The following is a 20,974-nucleotide window of genomic DNA, read 5'->3' as shown; positions in this document are numbered from 1 at the left end:
TGCAGCTGTACAGAAGTGTCTGTGCTCCTGGAAAGTAGTGGGTGGAGCAAGAATACCAGTCTGGAATGGTAATGCTGTACCAGCATTAAGATCTGTTTTAGTTACACTGGGAACAACCATTTAATGCCTTACTTTACCTTTTTTTTCACATTGTGGACCATGCCATCCAAAGGAGCAGATGCAGCCCTTAAATCTGTCGCATGTTCCTCGATTGTGGCAATTACATTTGAGTTTGCAATCTGACCCATAAAACCCAGGTTTGCATTCTGCAAATACATATGTTGTAGTTAGTGCAAAAGTGCTAGAAAATGGAAAATGTCTTCCAGTATTTTTCATTCTCATTACAGAAAAAAACTTTTCACATGACTGTAAAATATATCATCTATTACTCTTCTCTTTGGTTCCCTTCTGTATTTCCTGTGTTCAGAACATTAAGGATCCTCCCATTCTTTTTTTTTTTTTTTCACTATACCTTTATCACATTCCAGTCCCATCCATCCTGTGGCACAAGAACAACCATATGGATCTGGTAGACAGAACATAAAGTTTCTGCAGCCATAATTTTCTTTACAGGTCTCTTCACATGTTTTGCCAAAAGTGTTGGCTCCACAAGCTGTTGAAGGGAGAGAAGGAAAGAATAATCCAATGGCATTGTCCATGAAAGAGCTAGTGCTTCTTATGATACTGCACTAGACAAGAGAAAACATGAATTTAAATTAAAAATAGCGCTTTGATCATTCAAATATATTAACAACCACGACAACTTAAGCCACAGCTGTTCTAATAGTCGAGTACAGGCAGCAGAAACAATTTTCTCACTGTGAGGATCTGTCAGCCAAGAACCCTTGCTTTAGATCTATGGGGACACAGATTCAGCAATAAAATGTGTTTATGAGTCTTTCTAATGTAAAATGGACAAGCAGTGCCATGAAACACAAATATTCTTAGTGGTGAATGCACATGAAACTGCTGATGTCAAGGTTCTGCTTCGATGATAAGAGCAGCGCTATGCTGGAGTGTTTTAATGCCAACTATTCCAACAGCTTAGTTCTAGTATTTTCAGCACTGCAATTCAGTCAAATAAAAGGATACATATTTAGCAATGAAGCCAAAAGATGCTTGGAGAAGTCAAAACAATGTGATGTCAACCCTAATTTTTCCAGAATCCAGATTACTTGCCACACACAGAGATTTGCACAAAAATATATACACTGTTGATGTCCCTACAGAGACGAAGCACCCTCTGAGCACATTAGCAGCTTCTTCAGAAGCAGCCAGGGAATCTCTAGCATATTTCCTAGTGCCAATGTATTCTTAAGGTGTCCTGTACCACTATGCATTTAAGTTAGTCAGCAGCACTGAGCATACTCATTTCAAGGGAGTTGTAGCACAGCCCAGATTGGAAGTGACCTCCAAAGATCATCTGGTCCAGCCTTTTGTGAGAAAAGGAGCCTAGGAGATATTAGGTAGCATACTGTCCAAGTGCATATTGATCAAGAAGTGTTGGAAACATTCATCATCCCTAGCAAAATAATCTCTACTGGGTGAAGAGAGAAAGAGAGAAATTAAATCACAGCTGCAAGAACAGCCAGAACAGAATTCAGGATTCATCTCACCCAACTCTGTCCTGTCTCTAGCACCAGCTGTAAATGCTGCAGCTTTCAAGAATAAAACTAGGTACTCCATATGATGCTTCCCTCAATAACATGCCAATTTCTTTTACTGAGAACAAATTAATAAGCAATCACTGAAAATATTATTAACTTACCTTTCTCACATGTTTTTCCCATAAATCCTGGAGGACAGATGCATTCCCCAGTATCTTCATGACAAATGCCATTGTTTGTGCAGGAAGGGCAGTGGAAGCTACAGGAAGGGCCCCATTTCTCAGCTTCACATCCTTTTATGGAAAAATATAATGATATATTCATTGTCTTCTTATTCAATAACCCTTCAAATCGTAATATTCTTTTTGGAGCAAAGAGTAAAATACATAAAAGTACAAGCTATATGGAACCCTACATGCCAGCCAACTGGACCACTGTTTTTAGTAAGGTAGTAGTAACTTCAAAATCCAAATTTGGGGCATTACATTTATTTATTCACAACTCCTGGAACTATCATGTGGATATTCATGAATAAATGTGTATTACCATCACAAATATCTTACATCAAAAATGTAAGATATTTGAACAGCTATCAATTTTTTCACATCAAATTTATATTTCTGTCCAAGTTAACAGAATATAATTTTCTTTATATCTGATGGACACAGCAGCTGAATAGCAAATTATGTAAAATGTTTGTTGGAAAATATCCCAACTCATTCTTTCAGCCAGTAGGAAGTGAACCTTAAGGGCTAATTAAAACTAAGGTAGTTTGTGAAGTTATAATAATGTATGCTAAAGATGATGAACCCTAGGATAAGTGAGGTATGGATATAACCCACCATAGAAAACATGGAGATCCGGTGAAGAATTATCTCTTTTATTAACTCACGGTGTTTGAAAAGCTGAGATGCTGAAAAAGAATTAACTGTCCTGGCAATAACTAAGATGAGCTCAACTTAAATCTGATGGCGTGTTTGTTTTTTCTCTCAGCTGTTGACATCAATATCAGCTTGTGCCAAAGGCCCTTGGTACAAAACTTTCTTCTGACATTATCTGATAGCAGCAAATGTCAAGAAATATTTTGGTCCTTATTTGTGCACAATATGTTTCATTTCAGATTAATTTTGACTATTAATCATCACACATTAATAGAACTTACGTCTTACAATAAGCCTCGTGTAAGCAGAAGTAAAAAGGTTTCCTCCTATATATCTGGCAGAGTAAACCCCTGCATCCTGTGGTTGAACTTGAGGATAGGAGACTTCCAGTTCTCCCGGCACTTCGTGCCTGGGCACAGAGTGGATGAAGGAGCCTGAGGAAGGAGCACACAGATACCACAGACAAATGTCATTCACCCTCTAAATAAATACATGAGCTTGCATTGGTAACTGAAGGACAGTTGGGGGAAGCTAAGCAGCATAATCTTTTTTTAAATTCATTATGAATTTTCTGAAAATTCTAGCTACACTGGTTTTCCTAATTGGAGAAGTGCAAGTAAAAAGGAAGAGACATCTTGACGGGATTTAGTAGATAAACAGGACAAACAACTTCACACTCAGCTTAGAGCTTAGTGGTTACAAGTGGTTATGTTTTGTTTCTTGGTCTTCTCTGAAATAAGGGATAACAATCCAAAAGGCTTCTAGGGTGGCTGGAATTGAAGAGCAAATGCCAACCAGGTCTAATTCAGTCTGACTAACACAAAGATTTACTTAGGAGACAAAAGCAGGAAGAACTCAGCATATCTTTATCTTTTCCTCCCAGATTTAACACATTTCTCTTTCTTCCAGGTTTTTTTCACCAAAGACCATTTTAATTTTATTCTAAGATTGCTGTGCTTGGTCATACATGTTTGCTAAATAAGGCAATTTGGTCTTCTTCCATCGCTCTTGGTCAACAAGTAACAACATTTGAACACTGGCTGCTGTCAAAGAGAAGCTGCATCCATTGAACTTCAGGACCCCCAGGAGTCTTTCCACTCCAGTCTGTTAGAGCAAGGCTGCTGCAGTAGGTTGATGCCAGGTCCAGCTAGATCTCACTAAAATATTTGTGCACATGCTCATCCACACTGTATAAGCAAAGTCATCCACCAATATACCCACACAGCACAACTGTGATTTTATGACTACTGCATGTCCATACGACACTCACTAAAATAGTTTAGGTTGGAAGGAGCCTGAAAGATCATCCAGTTTCGAACCCCCTGCCATGGGCAGGGACACCTTCACTGGATCAGGTTGCTCAGGGCCCCATCCAGCCTGGCCTTGAACACTTCCAGTGGATGGAGTAACCAATACTTCTATGGACAGCCTGTTCCAGCAATTTACTACACTCACATACAAAAATTTCTTTCTTATACCTGATTTAAACACACCCTTTATTCAGATTAAAGCCATTCCCCATTGCCACTGTCAAAAGTCCCTCTCTAGGTTTCCCTCAGCTCCCATTAGCACTGAAAGGCTGCTCTAGAGGTCTCCCTCTGGACTTCTCCTGGCTGCAAATCCCAACTTGCTCACATTAACAACCCAGACAGTCTGATCCTGTTCTGATTCACAAGCTCAAATGGCTGAATGAGTACTACCAATGGTACTCTCATGAATCAAATTTTCCTCATCTTCTACATTCCCTTATAGTCACACTGAAAATGCAACAACTTTTTTCTCTTTTTTTTCCTTTTTTCACTTTTCTTAAATTAGTAAGAAGGTAAACAGCATCAGGCAGAACCTCTGCTGTCTGTGACTATACATACTATCAGTTTGACTGTTGTCAAATTTCAGGGAGCCTAGAAACATAAAACTTTGCTGAGGGTCATAACCAAAGCAGCTGAAAGACTGTGGGTCACTTTAGTCCATGACAGTTCATTCTCCATGAAAACAGGGCTAAATCAAAACAACAAATAATTAAAGTAATTTGTTTTGAAACTGTGGGGCATTTTCTAGTATCTTTTGAGTTAAAAGCTGCATAACAAACTTGACAACAAAGCATTAAGAAAGGCTTATGCTAACAGGCTGCTAAGCAAGGCTCGATTCTTATGACTTGTTTTCCAAGATGTTATGCCAATGTCTTAAAGCAACCCCGTTTAGCAAAACCATTTCTTTGTCTAGACAGTCATTGTGAGATTCTGTAAGGGGGATGCAGTACTTGAAATAACTGAAGTGAAAGACTGCAACAGCTAAATATAGTAGAAGCCTTTTCTCTTCTTTTCCAGCTGCTGTATCTGGACTTCTCAGAAATGTTGTTTCAACATCAACCTCAGCTGAAAAACTTGACCTACTGTCTAGAGGCATTCTGAGATTTTTTGCTGAATTTCCAGATGGAATCGCAGCTAAGGGAGTACCATGATGTTAGCAGTCCCGCTTCAATATCTCATCTGTTTTTTTTCTGAGAAACTGGTGACAGGAGATCACAAAATTTTCCTAGGGACCCTGTAATGACAAGTGATGGCAAACTTGTCTGCTGTGCCCTGACACAGCTGAGTCTCTGAAGTCCAAAGAAACAGGTATTTGTGAAAGGCTATTTTACCTATTGCCTCTTTAAAAGACACCTTTTATCTATTTAACTCTTCCAGCCTGTTGAAATGCTCCAGGTAATCAGTAACTGGGGTTGAGGCTGACTCACTACATGAGTTCTTCGGCAGTGTGCTGTCACTTCCTTACCTCATCCTGCTCTATTTACCTCCCTGTTTCCTCGTGGCTCACTGTAAGCTAGACTGTCAAAGATGGAGCACAACATTACATGTGCTTTCCACAATCATAATTTGTTGTAGTTTAACAATTTGATTATGAAGGCACTGTGAGTTATAGTGACCTCTATTTTTGTATTTTTCTACAGAAGGTAGAGCGCAACCTGCACAAATTTCTAAGCATCAAGCAGGAGCAACACACAGCTGGACAGTGATTACATGTGGTTTAGGTGCCATGCTAGATAGAAGAGTTGGTGTTACAAAATTACAAAATTTACAACCGGACTAACTCTTGTAGTTGAATGAAACAAGGACTAGATTTTGTTTACAATTTTTTCTTTCTAATAGCAGAGTACTGGTGATTAATTTCTTAGCTTGAAGGGCATCGTAGAAGGTAAATGGCCTCAAAAAACCTTCTGAAGAACACAAAGTATCACTTGAAGAACTGTAGAAATGCAATGAAAGATACTCTAACGGGGCTTTTGCAGTGGCCCAGAAAGAAAAACAAACAAACAACCTAAAAACAATCAGGCAAATATATCAAGGGGTGTAGAAGAAAATAAAAAATTAAAACAAAAAACAAAGCAGAGATATAAACAGAGGTTTGGGAATTTTGGTGGAAGAGAAACAGACAGAACATATTGGGTCAGATCAACATATTGGATATGGAAATTCACCCCTTTAGGAGACATTAAATGTATGAGGAATGATGCCTGCTACAGGCAGATGCTGCACAGCATGGGAATCAGCAGCCATAATTTTCAAATACTTACTTGGCCCTCAACTAAAACAATTAGGGTTAGCAGAAAGAGAAAAGACAAGACTCCATACCATTCTTGTAGATCACTGCATCTTCCTCTTTTGATGCCATTCTGATGAAGGAGATGTTCACATGCTCTCCCTTATTTGCTGTAACAGTTAATGCCACTGGGTGGAATGAAGCTGAAAACAGAAGTATGTGATAAATAGCAGTTACTGTCTCTATGTGGTCTCTTGCCTGATAGCTGAGAATGGTTTGCAGCATGAGCCTCACTCAGATTTTGACACCTCAATTTCATTAGAGCATAAAGTGATTCTTTATCATCAGCAGCCTCAATCTATGCTTTGGCAAAGACAGAGGACTTGCCTATACCCCGAAACAACAGACTGCCACTAGAACCTGAGGCATGAAAAAAATAATTGGCTTCTGGCTAACTGGAAACAGTTTCTAACTAGGAACTCCAACTGGCTGAAAAAAAACACTTTCCAAAGTTTCTTCCTCTCTTAAGACATTTTTGAAGCAGACTGGAAAAAGTACTGGAAATTGTATTGTAGGGAACAAGCTGTCACTGGCAAATAAATACCTAAGGTGATTTAAGTTCTCTTCTACTTAAGCTTTATAATGCAGAACTGTGAGATAGTTCAGGAGACCACAATCATGCAGGGCTGGGAGAAGGTGAGGTAGATGTAGTAGGTCTGTGTTTGTGTTAGTTCACCAAATGCTGGAAATACAGAGGGTGTTGGATTGCACTAAGACCCAAAGGAAAAAAATCATATTCACAGGATGTGGGACTTTTACCAAAATAGTCTCACCTGAAAATATGGCTTAATGAAAATTCTATGTGAGAGACTGGTGTAGATCAGCCAGTTTTCCAGCAGGGAAATTGAAGTTCATTTTCCTGCTTAAACAGAAAGTAACTTTTCTACATTTGTTTGTAGATCTTGATTTAAACGAAAAGAAAGCAGTAGATAAAATGATTTTCCCAACATTTCTGTCCATTTCTTATCAGTACATCAGAAGATAACTGGGGAAGGGACAGAAGAAACTCAAGAAATAATAGCTCTTTCTTGAAATGGCAGTTTTAATGAAACTAGTGAAATGGTAATTTTAATTACCAAATTACATTGAAACAAGTTAGAAGTTAAGGATGCTTCCTTTCATTTACTTGGAAAATCCAAAGGAAAAGTTGTGAAGTGTTTTGAGGACAAATTCAAGTTTCAGGCCATTTTTAGCTCTGAGGGTTTATGCCATACTGTCATTTATATGTCCTATGGGAAAAAAAACCTCTTCTAGAATTAGCCAAATTGACTTCTTAGCTATCAAGCTCCTTACCTGACAGAGAATTTGATACCTCTGTACTCTCCCTTTTAGAGCACTCAGGGGAATGATGTATTGATTTAAACCAATCCCTTTGCTCTTTCTAAATTTTGAATTTTTTAGCCTTAAGGGTTCCTCCTATGCAAGTTCCTACATGTAACTCCATCTATCTTTGTTTATCCTTCTGCTGCCACCTGCCTCCCTAGCCAGGTGAGTGGGACTACTCTGACATAAGACCCACCCGAGTTTAGCTGAAAGGAATCCTTGAATACCCATTCATGCTCCTAGACAGCTCTGCATTTTCAGAGGTTCCATTTCACAGCAAATATTTTCACAGCAAATATTTATTTTACAGCAAATATTTTGTTAAGGAGCATATAAGGAACAGTTAATATAAACTGTTAGACAACTTATTAATAAAAAAATTGTCCTTTATCGAGAATCATGCCTCCTTTCTTGGTTCGTTTTTACAAAACTGTCCATAAAATATCCTTTGGTTCATACCAACAGTTGGAGAAAAAGAATTTGGAGCTTGTAGCTGGCTAAAATTTGGTAGGAAAGAAACAGAGATAGGATCAAAAAGCAGAGAAAAAATTATAAAGTAACTTTCTGTCATATTTTATATGTAACAGAGTTGTAAAAAATGAGCAGACAGATTCTATATCAAAGTTTGTATGAGGCAGATATTGTCAGTACCTCCACAACATTATTTTTCAAAATCTGAGGGAGTAAAAAGGATGATATTCTTGCAATAAAAGAAAGAACACTTTGATACTTTCATTACAAAATAGAATTTTAAGTTAAAAATAAAAATGTTTGTATCACATGATGTAAAATAAAGAAAGAAAATCTGAGCAAGAAGGAAGACATTTTTATCAATCCAAGCCAACTTCTCTCCTAGGATATTAATTCCTTGACAGTTTTGACATTTTAATGTTTTATTTATCATTGGAAACAAGACAACTACTGAAAATACACAATTCTTTGCAGAATGGAATTTCCATCCCCTGCACAGTCCTAGTGGTTATGTTCTGAGACTCTGTCACACATTTTCATTCCTTTGTAAGCTATATACAATTGATTTCAGCAGGAGTCTTCCTGCTTCACATTAAGTACAAGCTTTTGTCATTTTACCTAAACATTGGTATCTCCACTTACATTTTAGAGAAACAGAAAATTCTAATATAGAATAATGAACTAAGTTTTCATTAGAAACAGGCAACAAAAAAAACCTGAAAGCAATTCCAGCTTACTGTCAGCTCCCCAGTTAGAAGTTATTTATTAGTAACAAATGCATAGTGAAAAATCATTACCTATTTAAGAAAAAAATAATTCTACAGCTTTTGCAAAAAATAAATTGTTAACTACAAATGATCCTAAGGGGTTTAGTTACAGTCCTTTTTGGACCAAATTTAGTGAGACAATGCTAATTGTTTTAACAAGATATTGAACTTTTTTATTCCCATCTACTTTTCTTTGCATGTTAGGCTAAACCACAAGACTTTTCTACAGGGTATTGTTGCAATGGAAAGGAATGCACACTCCCTATTGGGCTCAGCTCCAACGTATTTTTAGATTGTGACTTGTATTACATAATTTCACATCTCAAGTGTGCCAATTCCTTATAGAGACATAACGAACTGAGCTGCAGGACAAATGCCATAATACTCTACTACTAGCATTTCCATTATTGTCCCTTTTACAGGTCTGTGGTCAAGTTTCTGTGGGGAAAACTCAATCAGATATATTAAAATAAACATTTATTGTGTAGAGAAATTGAATAAATTGTATTTGACTAGAAGGAGAATACTCTGTGGTGTTTTATTCTAGAAATGTGTACTTATACAGAATAAGGATCACTCCCCATAAGAAGATAAAGCATAAAGTGTTCCCTCTCATTGCATGTATGAATATTACATTTGTAAGTATAATGTTTCAGTATAAAGAATTCAGGAGAATGGACTTGTTACTTTCAGAATAGCAGATGGTAAAATAAATCAAGAAAATGAACCTGTTTCCATATTACACAGCAAAATTCTTCACTATATGTTCATATTTGATAATAGGTATACAATCAGGGAGATGGCAGTTCCCACTGAGTCAGTAGGGCTACCAAAATGATTACACTCACTCAGTGAGTGTTTCACCAGCCTCTTGCCAGAAGGATGCAAAACAGTGGCTGGGTTTCCAGAAGTGCTGCTTCTTCCTTTGACTTTGGTGTCTCCAATGGGAAACTACACATTTTGAACTCAATTTTTGCTGTTGAAAAATATATTCTGCCTTTAAAAATTATGAAGTTAACAACAGTTAAGTGGAAAAAGGTCTGTTTTCCAGATACATATGTTTTCCCAAACCCAACAATCTTTCCTTAACCCCTTTCTCCACTTTCTGTGCACTTTAATAGCTATGAGAATTTCTGATGTACCTCTCTCTCACCCATTTAATCTGATTAGATTATATACTTTCACTGAAGATTTGCTAGTTTGAAATTTGTTATTGAAAACTTTTGCAGAGAAAATCTGAGAAAGGTACTCAAACCTAGAAATTAATCCAAGAAACCTACCAACTACTGGTGTGAATGCTGCTTCTGTTTAGAGCAACATCTGTCACATAAGAGGACTTCATAATTTGATTACTTAAAGTTCTCTGCTCCTAGGCCCACAGATGCCAAATGGAAGGAGCTGATCAATTCAGAAGACATTCTTCCTCCCATGCATGTTGCTCTACAACAGCTAGAAATGTGCTCAGCTTGCTGGCAGACTGCCACAGGCAGGGTCACAGTGACATTCCATGGACTGTTATCTTATCTCCTCCTCACTGCACCCTCTTTTGATACAATGGAGTTGTCAGTTTGCAGCTGCAGATCTTTCTTGGTGACCAATCCAACCCTTCAAAGACCACATTTGGTCAGAGAAAACATAAACCAAAGAAAAATGTATATATCCTACTTAGCTTGTTTCCAACCTACCCATGTTCAAAGAAACAATAATGGGCACTAGCTGCAGCTCTTACAAATGAAAAAAATCTCCTTTTATAAATTTGTTATGTAATTTCAGAAGATACCCACAACAAAAATTGCTCTTACTAAAATCTTATAAAGATCAAAATTGTCAAACATCCTTACAGACCAGTTGCCATGGCTCAAAACATTACAGTACATTAAAATCTATTTTAAATTATCTTCAGTTTTGAAAATGTGATTTGCTGCAGAAAATTACTCAAATTTTCTTGTGCCTTTCTGTAGTTGATGGTGACCTCTGCTTTGGAAATTGTCCCAGAAGTCTAATGATGTCCAGAAACAAGAGAAATTTTGAACATATGTAAATACAATGTAATAGACCTTAGAAATCTCACCTTCTTGTCCCACTATATCCCTGCACATTTGCTTTTACTATTGTGCATAGCCTAAAACCAAAATCAAATGAATAGTGAAATCTGTAGTGGATTTTTGTGAATAACCTTCTCAGATTGTGGAAAACTTCTCTGGGCTTCCTTTCCAGTGCTGAGAGGGATGCCTCTTTTTTTTTTTTTCCCCACACTGACACAGACAATGAAGATCCAGTTGCTGATCTGTGGTTTTACTAAACCTTAGGCAAGGCAATTATTTTCTGGGCTCAGGTTGCCCATTTACTTAAGACAGATAGAAAAGTGATGCTTAGCTATCTACATCTCAGACCTGTCAAACTTTAAAAATAGAAGCCTATTTGAAATCAAGCATCTGGCATGCAAGAAACCCAGTGGAGGAGTTGTCACATATATTATTCCACGGGGTCAGTGAGGCCACTTTAACTGCTGACTTCGTGTTCCTGGCAGTAGCCAGATGCAGGCAGAATACTTAAAGATGTCTGACTAACTTCCACAAGGAAATGACTAGCACCTAGTACCAACCAGTTTCTCTGCACTGCAGAAAAAAAAAAGGCCCTGAACCAAGCCCATTTTTATTGACTCAGGACTGCCTTGCCTGGCCTGGGACCCTGTTTGTGCCCACTTGTGTCAGCCAGAGGGAGCTGCCACTCAGCAAGCAGTGCCATGGCAAGTTCAGATCTGACCACTATACTGTACCTCCCAGTGGCATCTTCATGGTATGTATCCTTGTCACCTCATGCTTGAGTTTCCCTTCACAGTAATATGCTCCAATAGTTTCACTGGCCTGTTCCCTCTTCCACACCACTGTTTTGGCTGCTGCTCTCTTGGAATCTTCATTAACTTCCAGTGGCTCCCGGTGCTGGTTTGCTACATCCTCCTGGTCCCGGCCTATCGTGATAGACTCACGGGAACGCCATTTGGAAGTGACACATATAAGTGATGTCTCAGAGTTGCCCACCAGAGGGAAGGAATTGATCAGTATGAGGTCCAGTGCCGCTCCTACTTTACCTAAAAAAAAAAAAAAAAAAAAAATCAAATGGAAAAAAATTTTACTGCAGAATTTGATGTGGCCAATCAAATCACCAGGTAAGCTGTGTCACCCAGTGCTCAGGGTTTCTCTGGCTGGTGCCATGCACAGCATTCATGCAAAATTGGATGAACACAGATTAAGTATTCTGTTACAATGACTTGAGGATTTATTTTTTATGAAACAAACAGATGGAATTTGCTCTTCTTAGAAAAGGCAGTGCATCTTGCAAACATGTTGAATTTCTTTCAAGAGGTGTTGTAGAAGCCCAAGGAAAACCATAGGTTGCCAAAGCAGATCGATCCGTGTATAGTTAGACATGCACATAAATGCCTCAATATGGTGCTCTTCTGGCAACAGAATTGGTGGATGATAAGATTGTCAGTTTAATAGTGTTTCCTCAATCTCCCTTACACGGATTTAGTACACATGAACTGATGTAAAGCAGGTATGACGTCAGTTATAGGAGATGGTAGTACTTTGAACACTTGCGGTATTTTTTTGCAGCTGTTTTATGAATTTGGACTAATGATTTCAGAGTCAATCACATTAAATATTTGAAGCCCTAACACACTGACAAGGCCCATGGCACAAAGCAGCTTATGCAAAAACAAAGAGCAAGTTGGCACTGCTAGTTAAATGAGGTCAGATTTAAATCACACAAAATTGCTTCTTTTGATCAATAGGACTGCCAGAAATACACAGAGGTGAAAGTTTCTTTGAAAATGAGAGATACAAGCCTAATTAAAATATCTTCTAGCAGAATGTCACAGTTTTAGCTGTTCAAATGTGCATAGCTGGAGGGAAATTCAGCTCTCCTATAATGAACAATTGGCAAATAATAGGCGTTTCCCTTTATTTTTTAAGTTCAGGGTAAGGAGAAGGGAAACACTAACATTTTTTCCAGCTGAAACAGGAAGAATAATTGATTTCTTTTATTCATCACATCTATTTTCCTGATTTTGATACAAATATATTTTGTATTTACATAGAGAGACCTAATGTTTAGTGCCGGTCAGCTTGCAAATGTTCTCTGATGGGAAGGAAGGGGTATAGTCTTAGATAAGGAAGGTCAAAAGGTCGCAGTGCTGACTGCAGTCTTTGCGTGTGTCTCTGCAGTGCTCTGGGCAAGGGAGGAGGTCTTCCTCTGCTTTCAATGCAAGCAACCACTCTGGGGACTGAAGTATCTTGACAGCACATTGACACTCACCACACCCAACCAGTCTTCCACTGCCGCCACCCTTTCATGTGCCAGCCCAGATAATTTGCAGTTACATAATGGAGAAATGAAACCTTCTGGAAACGTTGCAACGAGCATTAAAGCAAATATTGCATAAACGTGCAGGTCAGTAAAGTCAGTTCATCCTGCTGCACATTGCCAAAATGAATCCTTTGAACAAAGTTAAAGAGGTATGTGCTAGAAATGAGGCCAACTCACACATTCATTTTATGGGACATTTGTCTCAAGGCTCTTAGTTTTATACGAGGAACATTTGTGCTTTCATTATGGATCTGATGCATCAGCCAAAGGCCAATATAGCTCAACAATCACCAGCACTGAGAGAAGCTTCTGTTTAGATCAGCAAGGTTCACACGCCAGGTAAAAATATTCTTAAAATCACAAACTGCAAGATCCTGGTTTCTGCAAACTTTTGCGAAACTCAGAATCAAATCTGGATTCAAATTCTGTGACTTGACGTGACTTTCTGCACTGAGGTCAGGCCTAGTGTCAGAAAGCAGAAATGAAATATTTTTCTGCCTGGCATCCCCAGGGCACAGAGCTACAGCTGCCTTTCCAATACAAAGGTGTGAGCCCAAGGGCTGGTGTCCTTCAGAGGACAGCTGGTCATACAGGGCTCCAGTTCCATTTTCCCTAGTATTTCTCCATTCCTCTGACTTCCACCAAAGACTGAAAGGTGAAAATAGCACCTCTTTCCTCCCCTGAATCTCAGCCTTTTGGTACTCTGAGAAAAAGCAGTAGGAGAAGCCTGAATTTTGAGGACCAGCTTTCATGCTGCCTTTGATCCATATGCAAAGCAACATTCTACCAAAATCGGGGTATTTGCTGCATAATATTTTCCTTGTAGCAAATTCATGCAATAAAGGTGTAGAACAAGTAGACATATTGTTTTTTTAAACTTGAGAATATTCTGGGTGAATCAAAATCTACCCACCAGTGAATGGACAGTATTCTGATTCTCTGTCTAAAGATAGGTGGCTGTTTGTCATATTAAACACTGTGGGGTAGCCCAGACACCTCAATGAGGCAGCTGTAACACAGATGGAGTTTCTTCCCAGAGAAACATAAGAATTTTCTGCCTCTAAAAGCATTTTATATCTATGTGTAAGTATGGAATTATATGTCAAACATGACTTTGCAGCTAAGGTTTCATAGCTGGAATATATTGCAACACAGATGGAGTTTCTTCCCAGAGAAACATAAGAATTTTCTGCCTCTAAAAGCATTTTATATCTATGTGTAAGTATGGAATTATATGTCAAACATGACTTTGCAGCTAAGGTTTCATAGCTGGAATATATTGCAAGCAGAAATAAAAATACTGAAAGTTTTGCACTAAGAAAAACTATGCTTGAAATATAATTTGAAAAAGAAAAAAAAGGCATTTTAGCAATATAAGGCCTTGGAGGTGATAGCAATGTTTTCTTTGACTCCACTTGGTGGGGATTCATGCAGCATCTCTTTATGACAATGCAATTTCAAATAAAACAACTGCTCTTGCTAGAAAAGAACTTATCTAGTCTGGTAAAATTGAGGTCAATCATGTCCTAGATGCTAACGAAGGTTTTGAGTATGTAAGAACCAAATAAGGCAACAGAATTTAGCTTTGAGAAAAGCACAAAAAATAGAGAGAGGAAGCAGCCTATCTCAGCAGCAGGGACAATCCTTTGTGCTGCCTTGAAAAAGTCCTTTCACTCCTTCCCTGGTTCTCAAAGAGCAGACCTTATCAGGAAGGCAATTTGCTGTGTGTGCAAATGGATTTTGAGAAGAGAAACAGCTTGCAGAAGGCCAATGCTGTAAATGGGAAATACCATGCAAAGAAGACCCATTGCCAAGTATTTATGACACATCACTCACTGTGCTGCAGTGGTTTGAGTCTTTCCAGCACAGTGAAAATGGCATCCTCTATAGAAGTTTAAATAAGAGCTCACTGACTATAGCCCAGACAGCAAAACAAACGGAGGGAAACGCTTACAGTTCCTCTTGGCCCACTCCAAATTACAGGATTGTCCTCTCTCTTGCTGGGTGATACTCAGCTGATGCTCAGTCTTTGACAGCTTTTCTAGTACAGATTTCTGCTGCCCAGAGAGCTAATTGTATCCTGTGCTGCATCCAAAGCAGTGCAGCCAGCAGGGCAAGGGAGGGGATTCTACCCCTCTGGTCTGGTGAGAGGGGAACCCTCCATCCAGCTCTGGGGTCCTGACACAGGAAGGAAATCGACCTGTAGAAACAGGTCCATGAGAGGCTACCTAGATGATTGGAGAGATGCTGGAGCACCTCTCCAATGAGGAAAGACTGTGAGAGTTGGTATTGTTCAGCATGAGGAAGAGATGACTCCAGGGAGACCTTATAGCACCTTCCAGTTCCTAAAGGGGCTACAAGAAAGTTGGAGAGGGACTTTTGTCAAGGGCATGTAGTGACCGAATAAGGGGTAATGGCTTGAAACAACAGGAGGGCCAATTTAGATTAGATATAAGGAAGGAATTTTTCATAATGAGGGAGGTAAACCACTAGAACAGGTTACCCAGAGAAGCTGTTGATGCCTCATACCTGGAAGTGTTCAAAGCCAGGCTGGATGGAGCAGCCTGGTCTAAATGAAGGTGTCCCTGTCCAAAGGGGTGAGCTTGGAACTAGATGACCCTAAAAAGGTCCCTTCAGCTCAAATTATTTTTTGATTCTATGATATTGACGTGGGGAAGTTGTGCTAAACAGAGAATAAATTTGTCATGCTGTGTCTGTAGTCCCTGTGTGTCTGTAGTCCCTGTGTGAATAGCATTCCCTACCAAAATGCCATTCATACAGGCACAGTCATCATATTTTCTGTGCTGCATTGCACCAGCAAAACTCACCTAGGATCAGCTGAAAGAAATAGTTCTCAGAAATTCCCTAGAACACATCCCAGACATAGGAGCAAGGAAGCAAGCAAGCAAGTCTCTGATAAAGATTAAAATATCACTGCTCTAGATCATTATTGGTGCTAGATACTAGTGTTCATGAGTAAATGTGGCAATCTTGAGCTGAGATAGTTTGATGCCATAGATGAGTACATACAGCAACTCTTAGTTCAACAAAATCAACAAATCAACAAAAGTCTTGATTTGTCCTTTCCTCTGACAGTCCCTGCCCATACTCTTCCACTGTTAACCCTTGTCTTGTCTCCAGGAAAACATGGGAAAATTCTAGGCACCTTCAATCTAGTGTGAGGCCTTTGCTAAGTTGTCTATTATTTGGAAAAAATGTTCAACACAATGGCTTATGCTCATCTTCCACAGCAAGCAGCCAGAGTTGTCAGCTCCATCACAGGGTAACCACACCTCACTGTCCTTCAAAGTTCATATAATATGGATAGAAGTCATATTTGCAAGGGTATTGAGAATTCAAAGATGTGAAGAAGGCTTTAGTTTTTGATAATGATTGGTAGCAGAAGCAAAGAAATTGTTTAGACATCACACACCTAAAGATATATTTATTTCCTTATATTTGTAGAACTTTATAACTGATTGCTTGAAATTCCTCCTTACTATAAGGAGGAAGTCTTCCTCCTGGTATTTGGAGTGTAACAGATCGAGGTGAAGATCTGTTGTAGAGGTAAGCAGAAAGATTAATACTTTTGAAATACTAGTTATTTAAGAGAAGATGAAAGGGCAGAAAATTCCAGTAAATGCCACTCCACTTTTCACCAGGTGAAGCAGAGAATAGATGTAATATGAAATGCTTATGTAGGGTTTTTTTTTTTTTCCATTTACTGTTATTGCTTGGAACACTAATGATTCCTGCTATTAGGCATCTGGGAACAGGAATATAACATATAGCTACTATATTGGCAGGGAAAAAGTAGAATCTGAGCTTAGATTTTGTGTTATGCTGAAAGTAAAACAGTCAGTTGCATATGACACTCACTGAAGGATTTAAAAATAATTTAAAGACTGGTGAAAACTTTTAAGTCATCAATCCTTCTTCCTGAAAGTTTCTTAAAATATAACAATGAACACTCCATCTGCTTGAAATGATAAGGTTTTTATTTATAACAAACCCAACTTGCTACATAGCCTAAACCTCAGTATTTCTCATTGTGTCCTGCTTTATAGTTATAACTTCAGCTGTACCCTCTCCAGTCTTATTTTTTTGGTATAAAACAATGTATCAGATTAAAAGAATTAAATTAATCTATTTAGAAATATGAATGGCAAGCATACAAGCAATTTTACTGAGGAAGTATAGCATTTGATTAATTCTTGCGGAAGTACTGAATAAACAATGATTTTTAAAAAATTAATTAACTAGACAATGTGGAAGATAATCAGGCTGGAAATAATGCAAATTAAATATGAAGAAATAAATAAAATAGAGACTAAATCAGCATGTCTCCTCCTACAAAAGGAAAAAAAAAAAAATAAGTACTCCTTACTTAATATTAAAGCCAGTCAGAAACTAACCCAAAACATTAACTGTTTGGGCATATTTTTCATAGGAAGAGTAGAACATACACCAAACCAGAATCTGGCAATTTTGGATGTTTTTTCCTGGGCTCTCAACACTTATAATATTTTTGGTTCATTCTCAGAAAAGAAAATAATCTGATGGACTTTGAAACCATGTATTCATTTTATGGGCTCAGTGATCTTTAAGCGTCCTGTTATCTGGAATGTGAAGATAGCAGCGGCTCAGGTAATTTCTCCCAGTGAGTCAGATTCTCTTCTGACAGCTCATTCCTCCACAGGAAAATAAGTTTGAAGTTACTATTGTCCAAAGAGAGTAAGATTCTCTACCATAGAACTGGAACAATAGGGGTGAAAAAATGACAGAAATGCTCCTGGAAAACATCTGATAAATGAGCTAACAACCAGGTGTCCCAATAAAATCTTTTTTGTTGTTTAAGTAAAGAATCTGCTTGCTGTATTTTACATTATGCTACTGTGCAGCTGTGGGATGCTTCACCACTTCAATACCAAAACCACTTGCCCTTAGAAATAGGGCACTATTTGTGGGGGGAAGGTATTAGGTGAAACCAATAAGAGAGGAGAAATTATTGACAGGCTGTCACTATGCGGTAGTAGGAAGACCAGAGCACATGTGTGAAAAACAAAATAGTTTCAAAGCTATGAGGGCTGCCTATCTCGATATCTGCTCATCTGCCTTTGGGTACCTCTGGTGCAGCCTAAGGAAATACCACTGCCTTCTTGTTTTCTCTGCATGTCTGCTGTTTCACAACCTGTCAAAACAATATTTTAAGATGAAAAAGCTGGAAGAGAAACAGCGCTGCAGCTTTGTTGGGGTTTCCAGGGGAGAAGCTGTGCCAAAATGTGTGTGTGTGTGTGTGTGTGTGTGTGTAACCAAAACACAAGAAAGAAACCAAAACATGGTTTGTCATGATTTCTCCTTAGGCCTGGTTGGCCACAAGTGAGCAAAATGGGAAACAACCTAGCAGCACCAATGGTTATTTGAATAACTAGCTGACAGTACGCCAGGTAATGCTGAAAATGTTGAAAGAGGCTGAAGAATGTGGGAAAGCTCCAGTAGGACCGGCTTGTAGCAAAGGTGCATATGGTTGGATTTGCAGCCAGCAAAATATGGGTATCATATCATCAAGAGTGCATGTGCACACCAAAATAAATACGTTCCTAACAAGGCTGGCCCTTGTCAGTTGCATTATGAAGCTTGTATTGTACTGCAAATGTGCCAAGCTGAAGTAGGTAAAATAACACAGGTAAACAATTAACCAGTGCATACAATAAGCATAAGGTTGGCTGACTGTGAGCACTGACTGCTGGGAGAACACATTCTAATGCACTCTTGCCTGTACAGAAGGGCACCCTCACTTTGCCACTTGCTGATTTTTCTGACTAAAGTAGCTGGGAGGTGTTTCTGGTGCTAAGCACATTTTGTGACTAAGGAGGCCAAGGCCCCTGACCAGTGGCTTGTCTGCGATGAACAGCCAGGAAATAACACAAGGGAAAATCATCAGCACAACCAGAAGTGTAGTTGGAATTGCATTGTCAAGGAAGGCTTGTTATACTCCAAAGGAGAAATTAACTAAACCACTTCATTAGTCATGCTGACAGCACAAAAAAAATAAATAGCAGGCAAGAAAAAAACACCAGCCTTGAAGTAAAAAGTTTGCATTTCTGAAAAGAGGAATGTCATTTGTTAATGTATCTTCCAAAAATCCTTTCAGAACATAGCAAATGCCTAATATCTTTACATTGTAAAGGGGTTAAGGTTCCAAGTGATGAATTACAAAATGTATTTTTATAGCTCTTTAACTTCTTTAAGATGTGACCCATGTTTAACATTTGGAGAACAGTTATCAAATCTGTAATACAAACATTCACCATTTTAAACTCTTTATAGGAAATTCTCTATTTTAGACATGGGTTGTTCTTTGCTGCATGGCTCCACTGAAACTACAGTGGAATAGCATCCTAAATACAACCTATCCAGTACAGAATAGAAACTGTCTTTGGAGGCCAGTTCTTTACTGCAGATTCTCTAATATTTTCGCCCCTCCACTCCCAGATAGATCTTACACAGGGACCTGGTCATTAAACTAAATCAGTTTCACACAAGTGTAGGTGCACCCATTTTTGGTTCATTGCTGCTGTGCCTAAGCAACACCCTCCATACCTCTATGACTTCTTCGTCTTCCAAGAGAGCTGAACAGAGTTTTTTGTTTGTTTAAGAGATGGGTCTAGGTCAAGCATGCTTGTGTATGTGACTGATACAGAGTCAGTTTCCAGCCCAGGTAATTCTCATTGAGCACATGAAGGACCAACTGCATCTCCCTGCCCTAGAGACAGCTGTTCAGTGACAGTCAGTATCTATGACTTCTATTCTCCCTCTTGTACAGTAAAACCTTCCAGATAAAAATCTTGTGGGTATCAGACAATGTGTGCAAAATACTACAGTTTCAGTTTTCCATTAAATGAAAATTCAGCAAAAAAGTAATCTACCCATCTTAATTATGACTAAATATAAAAACCATGCAGTAGATGTGTGTTCATGTATCTATACATGAAAATTGTATCTAAACCAATAGCATATGTTAACATTTACAAATGTAGTGTGGCTTCATTTCACCCTTTCAGTGCTGATTCCTTTGGTCCTGATGCAATGCCTTTTCACTCCTGACCACTCCCAGCTGTTGAAATGACTTTTGGGAACACAAGCTTCCTGAGAGCTACTCCACATCTCTGTAGGTGTGAACCAGGCACAGTACGGCAGGCAGATGCAATTTCTGTGTCTCACAAATCAAACACACTTTAGGAACGAAAGATAAATTTGTTAAAAATTCCTCCAATTCACATTACTATTTGGATAATTTAGGTGTCAGCAAGGTTGTGCATCAGTGTAATGTCTGGTCATGTGACAAATACCTGATATTAAAACCTTACAGTTACAGTTATGAAATACCTGAAATTAAAAGGCCAGAAGTGGTTTTCCTCCATTTCTTTGAGGAAGGTTCAAAACTCCAGCACTCAGCCACATGACACTCTGAAGTTCAGCTGCCACTTTGATCTGACAACAGCCTATTTGAAGATGCTCACAGAGGCCTAGTCCCTTTAATTGTGGGAAGAATGATATTCTTGTTCACTCTCACAGGCATGGATTAGCCACTGGTTAATACAGGTTTTCTTTTGGTTAAATTAAGCTTGAAAAGAGAAAGAAAAGTCTTGAAGCAAAATTGTTAGAACTTTCCAATCCAACTAAAATTTTTGACATGTCATTTTGAAAAGCCTACAGCATTATAAAGGTGCTTGTGTGTCTGGTAATGTGTGTTAAAAGCTGTTCAACTTTCCAAATATGAAAAAAAGTCACACAATACAGATAATTTAGATTTTTTCATAACACCTACTGATCCCAAAGAAAATGCATAGAAACCATCAGCATAGATGATAGAGAGCAATTGAATGCTACTGAGCTGGTTTGCTCCACTGTTACCTTTTTCTAAAAAGGCTATTATAATCTTTTGAGTCTT

At 38.5% G+C, this 20,974-nt stretch overlaps 1 protein-coding gene across 5 annotated transcripts in view; it reads right to left on the bottom strand.

Annotated features, from left to right (window-relative positions):
- The window catches only part of TEK (TEK receptor tyrosine kinase), a 47,557-nt gene that overhangs the window by 15,196 nt on the left and 11,387 nt on the right, over positions 1-20,974 (bottom strand). For all 5 annotated transcript variants that reach the window (XM_077171092.1, XM_077171089.1, XM_054651823.2 and 2 more), the window contains 6 exons: positions 11,429-11,740; positions 6,121-6,231; positions 2,770-2,922; positions 1,769-1,900; positions 473-613; positions 138-266 (listed from right to left, as the gene is read on the bottom strand). In XM_077171092.1, coding sequence (XP_077027207.1) covers positions 138-266; positions 473-613; positions 1,769-1,900; positions 2,770-2,922; positions 6,121-6,231; positions 11,429-11,740 — 978 coding nt within the window. The remainder of the gene's footprint in view (positions 1-137; positions 267-472; positions 614-1,768; positions 1,901-2,769; positions 2,923-6,120; positions 6,232-11,428; positions 11,741-20,974) is intronic.

This window comes from Agelaius phoeniceus, chromosome Z (assembly GCF_051311805.1).
Source record: "Agelaius phoeniceus isolate bAgePho1 chromosome Z, bAgePho1.hap1, whole genome shotgun sequence".
Taxonomy (NCBI): Eukaryota; Metazoa; Chordata; class Aves; order Passeriformes; family Icteridae; genus Agelaius; species Agelaius phoeniceus.
This window is presented reverse-complemented; position numbering and strand designations above follow the sequence as displayed.